The following is an 11,042-nucleotide window of genomic DNA, read 5'->3' on the forward strand; positions in this document are numbered from 1 at the left end:
AATGGGTTGCTCATGATGTGATTTTGAGAGCAAGCCAAAGTTTTTTCATCTCAAGGGACTGACACTTGCCGGAGATTTTTTCTTGTCAAGTCATCGCCATCGCCGTCCGTTGAAATATCAGTCTGTCAGTCTGCGAGATTAGTTTTTATTACTGCTTCTAACTGATTGCTACATCGTGGAATTGTCTTTAAAATTCTATCGGCGCGTTAAGTACGAATTTCCGTTCTGTTGCTGTAGAATATAGTTTCCAGATGCTGAATATATGTCTGTTCTCTATGTCAGCGGACATGATGAATATATCACAACCACCACTGAATATGCATCAAAAGCTTGATCATCGGTCCAGTTTATATGTCTAAATCCTTACTTTGCTTAACATGATTGTTCAGAACAAAAAATGGAAACATGACTAGCGGAATTCCTCCACCATTGCACAAAATTTTTTGACCGAGAGCTATGGCTTATGTTTCCAAGAAAGATTAAGCTTCACCTTGGTTATGCCGTTTTTTCCCTTTAGATTTGGCCCATTCTACTGCCGACCTTGCCAACGCGTCCATGGGGTCGATGGACTTCTTCCAAAGAGGATCGTCACGAGGCAGAAGACCCTGCAATTCGTCGGAAGCCAGGACTACGGTGTTTGCTGCCCTGATTAGGAGAACTTGAATCGCTACTCTCAACAGATTTTGCGCCCCTTCGATGTCCTTTCTGTGCAACGCCTCGACTGCTGGAATGTAAATGTGGTCCATGGTTGCTTTGTCAGGCAGCACGACTTCGAAGCCCTTAAGCATGGGAAAAAAGTAGGTGATGCATTCATCAATTGAATCTCCACAGAATCAGTAGAAATTCAATCACCCGCAGGAGCCAAGTTATATCCCCAAGCGAGAGAACATTTTCCTAGTCAGTCAAATACCTGAACATTTTCAACTTCAGACCTCAACAAGAACCAGAATCCAGATCGGCAGAATGCTATTATAAGTGTCTGAGTCCTAGGACTAACGCAGGATATATGTCGACTGATGCGAAAATTAGCTGTGCCAATAAGGAAACTGTGAGCCTAATGATCTGACTCTCTGCCATAACCGTATCTCGTATGAGATTATGCAGACAAAGATCTAGTGCGGCTTTTTATTTCTCGAGTCGTCAGCATTCTGTGATGGTTTTCATTTACATTTGCGCTAAGACACTCCTCCTTGAATGCTGCTCAAGGAGAATTTTCCTACTTAAAAGCCATTTTCCAACACATTCAGCATGAGAGGCGAGTTAAGAATGTGTCATACCTGCCTCTGAAGCTGCTCCTGATAAAAGCCGCTCATCAAGACAGCGTTGGTCCCAAGCAGCCCGATTCGTACATCACTTCCAGCTTCAAGCGGCTTCAAATTGGCCCTCTTGAGCTCCCTCGCGAGGCATTCGGCCACATGAAGAAATGGCAAGTCACACCCTTTGGATACTTCCTCGTGCCACACATGACACAAGTGACACGGCATGACCACACACCCGGCTCCTGCATCCTCAAGAAATGCTCGCTTTCTCCGCAAGTTTTCGACGGCTGCTTCTTCATTTAGCTCTGTCCGAACATTTCTTCCGCGCGACGAGTGGAATGGACTACAAAGGGAAAGGTGTTTGTTTAATGCGGGGTCGCTGCAGACCACGAAAGGGACGCTTTTTTCCCCGCCCTTGGAGCTCCACAAGACAAGCTTCTCCAAGAAAACTAGCGTAGAAAGCACAGATGATCCTCCAATTATGCCGACAGCATCTCCGCGGCCAAGCAGAGGATTTGGGAGAGTGTGTCTTCGTGGAGCTGAACTAGACCCTGAAAAATTTCTTGCTTCAGATGGATTTCCTCCTGCATCTGTTGGCGCCAGAACCGACAACAATTTGATACCTTCAGAGTGATTGGCCCTCGTTCTGCACCGAGTCCTAATCTTGTTCACTTTGTCTGTACAGATTGGCCAACTATTTGTGCTGGGGAAGGACATTCCTAGGCTTCCTTCTAACATCTCCAATGACCACATGAAGTTAATAGACTACTTGGTCGGCGGCTTTCTGTTCAGAATCAAAATTTCCTATCTGAATAAGCTGAAATCTCTCCGAGCTTCAAACTATCCACCCAGAAAGCTCTGGTCATCAAACGCTTGTGGGGCTCAAAGAACTCATGCAATGCTTGAAAAAATCTCCGAAATCCCAATACGAGGTACTTGCTCCATCGGCGATTTAGCTAGGTATATATCCAATCAATGAAACATGGTCATCAAATCATGCTGGAGAAAGGCGGTGAAGAGCCAATGGATTTGCTGTCCAAGGTGTATGTCCAATCTTCGAATGATCAGGCGACACGAATATCGGCGTGGCCCGGCAGCACCCTATAAGATTTCGCCAGAACATCGTTAACGACCCTTGATTGTTTGGCTCACACACAAGGACACCTGATGTTCTATGAGGTTGGCCTGAATTATTAAACCCTTGTCTTACACATTGATAAGGACTTCGCTAATGCAGGACATAGGAAGTAGACAAGAATTGAGAATAGAAGGATAAGATTTTTCAGGTTGTATGAGCCTCCAGAAGATCAAAAACAAAGCAAGAACTTTGCTATGGTCCACAAGCTACAGAAGAACAAATAATATGGACTTCTTTAGCTCTTTTACACTACTCTTGTATAAGAAAAAATCAGATGCCACGCACCTCGGACGCCACCAGGGTTCAAAATCCCGAAAGAGCAAAACATGGGAATTTTTCTTCTCGGGACCCAGGTCCAATGTGAACCGGATAGATAAAATAAAAATCGGTTGATTCTATGTGTTGGAGTAATTAAATATTAAATCAAGCATTTATCTAACAACTTAAACTTTTAGAACAGCTAGTAGTGATCCCACAAAATTTTACATGGTATTAAAGCAAGAGTTCCATTTACATTAGGAGTGTTAGAGTAATTAAATATTAAATCACGCATTCATCTAACGATTATTCTCACGAAATCGACGGCTATGATGCATTTGTTCCGCTAGATCTCCACCAAAGCAAGAATTTGCCAAAGAGACCACATCTCTTTGCTTTTCACAGGGTAACTGTAATCTGTCAAAACAATAGTTGCTTGGTTTTGTCGTTGTTTTCTCTCTCCGATTGACGTTGATGCTGTTTGATCCAAGTGGAACTCATTATTATCACCACAACTAGACCAGGCAAATGCGAGCAGCCGGCGATTTGACACGCGACAAGTGGCGGGCATCCACTATGTTCTACAACCCAAGCCATTGGTCCGTACTAAAATTATTGGGGGGATCTGCTTCCTTTTCCAAGAACAGATGGGAACACCAGCCAATAAGGCAGGGGCACACAGGTGCTCCATTCAACATCTCAAGACTAATATTGAGACAAATTGTATGGTCACTTGGCTAGACTAGGCTCCAAATCAGCTCCTCCTTTGTTTGTACTAGTGATATAATTGACAGTTGACATTAATGTGTGTAATGGCCAGCCCCTCCTATGCTAACAACCCTTCATTTTCTTGATTGGAAGGGAAAATGGAAATCTTTTTATTCACCTTTGACAACTTTGTAAGGTCGAGATCCTCATAAATAATGGTTTCAAGGAGTGGCATTTTCTTCCCATCCTTAAAATTAGCAAAAGGGTTCGTCGAGATTCACTTCTCGAGAAGCGTGAGATCTCGTGTTTACATTCAGCTTGAAGGAGTCCTTTGTTACTAATCAAAAGATCTAGTGATTTGGTGACTCCTCGAAAAATCCACCAATCATACAGTGAGAGTGGTCTGTCTATGTGTTACCACATCCTCTACTACTTTGACTTACTAAATTGACATCAAGTATTGAAAATCTCCTATATGGATCACGATTCATGAATCATATGTCCTCACAGCTGTCAAATTTTTTTAGGATCTATACTCAACAATTATGTCAACGCGGTCCATCTTGGACGGGTTTTTTTGCAAATATTTTCCGAGAGAAGAACACCTAAAGTACCAAAAGTTGTGTACAAGGCTCACTTTAATAGCAAAAGTTTCTCTCGAATCACTTAAGTGCCAAATTTTTTTGAAAATCGATCACTTGAGTGCCAACTTGAATTCCAAAATCTTGAATTCCACAAGGAAAGAAAATGGTACCTTGCTGCTTCTACATCCACCCACTAGAACTTATTTTCCCGTTGTAGATGATGTTTCTAGGAATGGCTCAGTTGTTCCATCATAAGCTGATGTGGTTCTTTAATCTATGATAAGTGACAGCCCAACTTGGCCGCCCACGACATGCCGCATTAAGTAACAAAGCAGGCATCTAAATTATAACATTTGGCCTAGACAACATAGAAGTTGACTTGGCTAACATGGCAATGAGCAATACTAGTGCCAATTTCTAATACGAATTTAATACATTTAATAAATCTTGGAAAACTCCGAAATGACACGGAGTGACACGTATTCGAAATACGTCGTTCTTTATCATATTCAACATAGATGTATAACGTTTGTTATAACAGAACTTGAGGGGAAAACTGGTGAAAAATCTAATTTAGGCTGCTCCCCACCATGGAAGGATCTTGTGGAGGAGCACTTAGGTTTCCCAAATATTGATTTCTCGCTCTCAATTCCATTTTTGCTAACTTCATCGTCACAACTCGTTGTCGCCGAATTTAGCGGCGCGCGCATGTTCCTCTACTCCTCTGAGTTAAACGCTGCCGTTTTCTAACAAGAAGAAGCGCGAGTCTCGCGGATTCGAAAAATGCACACTTGTAATAGCCAAAAATAATGATATTTCGTACAGAAACTCTCTGCAGCCTAAATTCCACTAGCTCTTTTGGACTTGGCCACGTGGACGGGTCTATGGGCCTTGAATTGGGCTCATAGGCCCAAATCCTGTTTGATCGGGCCCAAACTAGAAATTCCTCTGAATTTCATTTCTTCCTAATATGATTGGGCCCACAAAGCACAACAAATGAATCACCTCCGCGTGGCCGAACCTAGTGAAGTTCGACTCCCTCGGAAAATTCCAAAACCCTGACTCAGACAACTCCAGTTCGGTTCTGCACTAGGCCTTTCTTTTCCCCTTCCTCCCCGAGCTCGAAGGACGAAGAAATGGCTTCGGCTTTTCTCAAGAAACTTGCTCGGTCCGCGCCAATCGCGGTCGCCGACTCGTATCGGCGCCGCTCAAAGTCGGGCTTCGACAGCTTCCGCATTCACGTCGGGGCGATCGCCGCCGTCTCCGGAGGCTTGTCCTGCTTCTACTTCGCCTCGTCTCCGAACGTGGTAATTTGTTCCTACTACTGCTGAATATCTTGGGGTTTCTTTTCACGTTAATCAGTTGCTGCAATAATGTGGGTACTTGTGAGTCTGTGATGTGAAAAATTGTATCAATTGCTGGTTTGAGGGATTAAGAGAAGCATTTGAGATGTTGCCAAAACGTTGGTAGCTGCATCAGTTTTTTGGCTTTGAATTCGGCTGCGATGGAGTAATTTTATTGCTGACAATTGAGCTAATGGTGGCAACGGGGATGTCGATGTGAGATTTTACAAGGTGGATATCGAGTTGGTCCAGTTTTTGATGGATGCGACGATAGTTTGGCAATCGGCTTAATTGTTTTCCTGCAGTAGCTAGTGTAGGGTCATGCATACTTTGATTTTCGGTGTATTATCTCAATCACTAGCATTCACCATTTTATCAGAGATGCTGCATATAAGATTATATTGGGGCTTAGGCATGCTGCATTGGATCGATGGTACAAACCGTTGGCTGTAAAATGTTTGAACCTTTTTCCTTGAAGTCTTGACCAATCACTTCTCCATTTATGTCATTTATTTACTTTATATACTTTTCCCTGGTGCTTGGTATTTTATGTTTCTCTCTGTCACAGGCTCATCTAGACCAAATAAATGATGACACGGGCTCAAAAATTGGTGAGTCTGTCTGACCCTTTCTGAAAAACCATTTAGTATCTCGTTCATGTGTATGATTTCTGACCTGACTTTCGAATAATGACTATGATGCTAAATTAGACTTTCTCGGTTAAGTCAGTCTCGTTCATCCTGAATTTCCTTGTTTGCTTTAGTGGTGTAGAGTTCAGACACTCAAGAAGCTGGCTTTCTTAGATATACTTCATTTATGTTTACTGGGACTTCTTTCCCATATATTTCAGCTCTAAATCCAGATAAATGGACTGAATTTAAATTGCAAGACACAGCGAGGGTTAGCCACAACACTCAGCTATTCAGGTACTTGTACTTCAGGTTTTCTTTCTATCTGTCATTAGTTGAAGAAACATGGATTTTATACTTCCATTGCATGCAATTTTTTCTAGTTAAGTGGGTGATTCCATGACTTTGCTTTGGAGAAAATGATATGGACATAGTACACAAGTATCCTTATTATTTTTTTGGATGCTCCCATGGACCACTAAAATTGCACTAAAATTGGCTAGTGATATCTCACTGCAATGTTTCCAATATTTACTGGCAATAGCAAATACAGTTTGTTTTCATGATGCAGGTTTTCATTTGATCCAAATGCCAAGTTAGGTTTACATGTTGCTTCATGCATCTTGACAAGGTACTTCTGATGTCCATAAGAAGTGATCTTGTTGCATGAACTATGAACTTTTTCGAGGGGGCTGCTCTTCAAAGTTGAAAGATAGCTCCCTCCACATGGTACTTCTCATTCATCATCTTGATGGTGCTTCCATGATTACAGAGCTCCAATAGGACAAGATGAAGAAGGGAAGACAAAATATGTTGTTCGCCCGTGAGTATTCTTCTTGGATTAAAAAGGCCTAAGCATGGTTCTTTTCATCAATCCCTCTTTTAACCTTTGCATGTGAATGGCATATATCTCCTTGCTAAAAATTATGTGCAGACATTGCTTTCAATCAAGCCATGTTCTTGATGGCCAATTCTATGCTACAAAGAACGGGTTGTACAATGTCCTTTCTATTACTAATTAAGATTGATTTTATGCTCAAATCAAAGGTCTCAAACTTTTACAAGAATGTCTTTTGGCTCATGTTACAGTTGACTTCATAGTACAATAGTAGTACTCTCTCGGCTGGTTTCATTACTAATATGTAAACACACGTGTGGAACAAGCTAATGATTATGTTTGGTTTCATATTATTTTGTGCATGAGCAACCCATTTTTCATAGAATGAGGAATGTATGTATCCATACACTATTTTCTCAGAACTGTCGACTTTGACTAATCTCAGTAATTTATGCTGGTATGTCTATACTTTGGAAATATTTTATTGGAGATCCTGTGGTACTTTTTGATACATATGAGAGGGGACCCTCTGAAAACTTTCATTATAGCCTATGATAAAACTCCTTGGTTTTCGTAGTTTTTTCTGGTCCATTAGTTGTCGATAGGACTTCATAGACAAGAAAGATTGACGTGTATGTATAATACATCTACTCAAAATGCTACTCATTTCAAAATAGAAGGTGGTTTGGGATTGAAAAAGAACTTTGGATGCATGTCCTGGTGGACTTAGATCTTTGTCTTTTGCTTTTTTTACATTCATGTTCAATGAACTATTTTCATTTGTATGATACAATTGGCTGAGGTGCATGGTAAAGTCCGCAGCTAGCCATATGTATTTATACTTCTTTTTCCCTAGAGTGGATGGCTTCTGTTTCTTTGTGCTAAGCAAGCCTTCTTCTCTAGAAGAAACCTTTTTCTTATGATTGACAGAAGCAACCAAGAACTGTAAATTTTTTCCATAGTGACTTCGTAATCCTGCGGCCTCGTCACTTCCTCTTTATTTTCCGTATTGACTTAGTAGACATATCTGAATTTCCTTATGCATAGGTATACGCCTATATCAGATCCTGATGCTAAGGGGTACTTTGACTTATTGATTAAGGTAAAGTTAGCTTTTTGTCTCTCAACTGTGTTATCTGACCTATCTTCCTTGGTTTCTATTTCCCCTATGTACTAGTATAATACATATAGTAAACTGTTTCAGGTGTATCCAGAAGGTAAAATGAGCCAGCATTTTGCAATATTAAAGCCTGGTGATGTAGTTGAAGTTAAAGGGTAAAGACTGCTTTAAAAGTTTCTAACAATAATTTGATAACATATTCATCACTAGATTCCGTTTGCTGCAGGCCCATTGAAAAGTTTAAATATATCCCCAACATGAAGAAACACATCGGAATGGTAAGATATGGTTAGGTGCACCCTTTTGTCCTTGTACTTGAGATCATAAATGTGAATATACCCATGTGCATTTCGTAGCTTACTGCTGACTTGCATGAAGCAGCATTGTGCAATTAATGCATCTGAAGGATCATTATTTGTGTAGTTTTTGGGCCAGTAAAAGATCGTTGTTTGATGATCCTTACTTATTAGATTGCAGGAGGCACTGGCATAACACCGATGCTTCAGGTAATTGATGCCATACTGAAGAACCCTGACGACAATACCCAGGTGAGAATTGTCTTCTTTTTTGTTGCATGTCTCTGTTCTTATTGTGTTTGATATCTGATTATTCTCTTGATGCTGCTACTAATTACATAATTCTAGCATTTTCTTCATATATGAGATGGCCAAGCAGCAAGGATGTTGCTGTTTGTTAGTCACTATGTGGGTAGTGATTTGTATATTCATTCAAGATCTTTCGGTTGGTGCTTCTTATAAAAACTTACTATTGCAAGATTTTGCAATGTACATATGAGATAATTTTATTCCTCAAAAAGAAACAAGTCCTTTACCTCTCAAAATAGTTTTGCTATTCACCAAATAATGCTCGATACATCTCCATATCCTGTAAACATATTCTCTTGTAACGTATATATGGGACATTTGAGTGGCTTAGGTTGCATGTTCTCCTTTTGAAGTGTCATATGAATGAGATGTGTGCGCTCCTGCATATTGGACAGTTTCATTTATTTTTTTCTTTTGTATTTTATCCTCTTGCGGAACATGTGCAAAGTTCCAACTTGTTCAGCCTCTTTATTGCAATAGGTGTCTCTGCTATATGCTAATGTCTCTCCAGATGACATATTGCTGAAACAGAAACTTGACATACTTGCAGCCAGCCACCCAAATCTAAAGGTGCTGGATCTCAACTTATTTTATTGTGATGCTGTCAGTTCCACTTTATTTTGCATACTCCATTATAACCACTCATAAACTCTCTGTTTCCTCTTGTGACTAATTTCAGATATACTATACGGTGGATAATCCTACAAAGAATTGGAAAGGAGGTAAAGGCTACATATCAAAGGATATGGTTGTCAAGGGCTTGCCAGCTCCAAGTGAGGACGCCCTTATACTTGTAAGTGTTCAGTTTACCATCTTGAGTCCAACTTTTTGCAAAGCCAAAGAAGTGCCCAACTGCAGCCCTCTACATAGAATTTGTAGTTTTCAGAGTTACCTAGTGACACAACACACACCAGCGCTCACAACAGATATGGTGATATTTGGATTACCATGCCAGTGTTTGAATTGCTAATGATATACTAGCCAACTGTTTAAATGTGCCGTAGTTTGAAATTTAGTTGGTCGTTTTTATGATGACTTGCTGTTTGGGAAATTTCCATTTAACAGCATTAGGAATCAGCTGGCTACACTTTGTCTTTGTTGGAATATTAGATATTAAACCACTCTTTCATTTAACAGCTTAAGCTTTTAGAACAGTTGGCAGTGATCCAATAATATCTCACATGGTCTTTAACATTGCACTATGACAATTGTTTTATCCCTGTGTGGTGGTTATTTGCCGTTCCTTTACATGCTTTCACCTAGGTTTGCCACGAGTAAATTTCTATATGTGTTTGACTCTTGCTAGGAAATGGGTTATTTGTACATTGGATAAATAAACAGTTTAGCCTGAATTTGTCCGGATTTTGTCATTATATGCTAATAAGATTGGTAGAAAGAGTTCAGTTTTTGACTGATTTTATTGTACTTTATCAGGTCTGTGGTCCTCCTGGAATGATGAAACATATATCTGGTGATAAGGCCAAAGATCGTTCACAAGGCGAGGTAACAGCACTATCTCCCATGTCCTCACATTATAGGATTTTATTTACTTCCATTCATAACTTTTCTGCTAATGTTTTCTGTTTTCAGCTCTCTGGGATATTGAAGGAACTTGGTTATACGGAGCAGATGGTGTACAAGTTTTAGCGCTGGTGACAATTTTGCATGTCAATCATCCTCTATGTGCAAGAAGATTATATGTAATTAATAATTCCCCCCTAGTATAGACTGAACATGAGATTGGACATCATCTGCATGGGAAATACTAAATGCCTCATGGCGATAGCTTCTGCTGATTTTAGGAAGCAGGGTACCCTTCACATAAGTACACATTCATGGCAACTGATGAAATAAAATGGAGCACGCACTTTGGCTGTGCTTCCGGAGTGTAAATTTTTCCGACAGAGGTACCTCATACACTTCAATCCTTGGAAAGATATTGGCGAAATTTTCAGAAGACTTAAGTTTTTGGGTGCAAATGTGGTGCTGATATGATGCCTGATGAAAACAGAAGCTTTTGGTATATATTTCTTGGTGCTTAGGTAGCAGAATCTGTCATATCATAGTATGGAAGATACATGACCCTTCATCTTTTATGAGGAGTTTAGCATGCCTCAACTTTTCTTTGATCTGAAGTGGTTGTGGTATCGAGCTTTTTCTTTTTTTTTCTTTCTCAATTCTGCCCTGAACTTTTAGTATCTCAGAAAAAACCTCAAAGTCTAGGTCTAATCTTTTTTCCGTGTAAGAAAAAAATCATCAATTTCTAGTCTAATACCAAACCTGCCCCCATTAGCTATCTAAATGGAAATCGTCATTATTCCTTTCAATTTTCATATCCTATAAAGGTTTCACTTGGAGAATTTCAGCAATTTTTTTTGGGGTGTATTTGTTATCCATATGGAAATATCATGTTGATCTATACTTGTCGTCCTATTACTTTGCTGATGTGGTTTTATTAACTACTTGAAAATGACATGTTAAGTTCGGATTGGAACACAAGTTAGATTTGAAATTTGGAACTGAACTTAATGTTGAGTATGTTGAGTATTTTTTTCGAGAC

At 40.0% G+C, this 11,042-nt stretch overlaps 2 protein-coding genes across 4 annotated transcripts; one reads left to right on the forward strand and one right to left on the reverse strand.

Annotated features, from left to right (window-relative positions):
- Positions 1-317: 317 nt before the first annotated feature.
- On the reverse strand, positions 318-2,214 carry LOC115754959 (broad specificity amino-acid racemase RacX-like). Of its 3 annotated transcripts, XM_048278256.1 has the most exons (4): positions 2,130-2,209; positions 1,278-2,097; positions 911-934; positions 318-779 (listed from the first exon to the last, which is right to left on the reverse strand). In XM_048278256.1, exons 2-4 carry the CDS (start codon positions 2,010-2,012, stop codon positions 480-482), a joined length of 1,059 nt encoding a protein of 352 aa, XP_048134213.1. In that variant the 5' UTR covers positions 2,013-2,097; positions 2,130-2,209; the 3' UTR covers positions 318-479. The 3 variants fall into 3 exon arrangements, with proteins under 3 accessions (XP_048134213.1, XP_048134212.1, XP_030550020.1); XM_048278255.1 differs by having other exon boundaries at positions 1,278-2,214; XM_030694160.2 differs by lacking the exon at positions 911-934 and having other exon boundaries at positions 1,278-2,214.
- A 2,774-nt stretch (positions 2,215-4,988) lies between these two features.
- LOC115754938 (NADH-cytochrome b5 reductase-like protein) lies at positions 4,989-10,461 on the forward strand. The gene is made up of 13 exons (XM_030694134.2): positions 4,989-5,254; positions 5,859-5,901; positions 6,141-6,216; positions 6,491-6,550; positions 6,692-6,742; positions 7,805-7,859; positions 7,962-8,032; positions 8,104-8,155; positions 8,348-8,425; positions 8,963-9,052; positions 9,162-9,275; positions 9,917-9,985; positions 10,073-10,461. The coding sequence occupies exons 1-13, from the start codon at positions 5,084-5,086 to the stop codon at positions 10,127-10,129; spliced, it is 987 nt and encodes a 328-aa protein (XP_030549994.1). The 5' UTR covers positions 4,989-5,083; the 3' UTR covers positions 10,130-10,461.
- Positions 10,462-11,042: the final 581 nt, after the last annotated feature.

The sequence above is a fragment of the Rhodamnia argentea genome, chromosome 4 (assembly GCF_020921035.1).
Source record: "Rhodamnia argentea isolate NSW1041297 chromosome 4, ASM2092103v1, whole genome shotgun sequence".
NCBI lineage: Eukaryota > Viridiplantae > Streptophyta > Magnoliopsida > Myrtales > Myrtaceae > Rhodamnia > Rhodamnia argentea.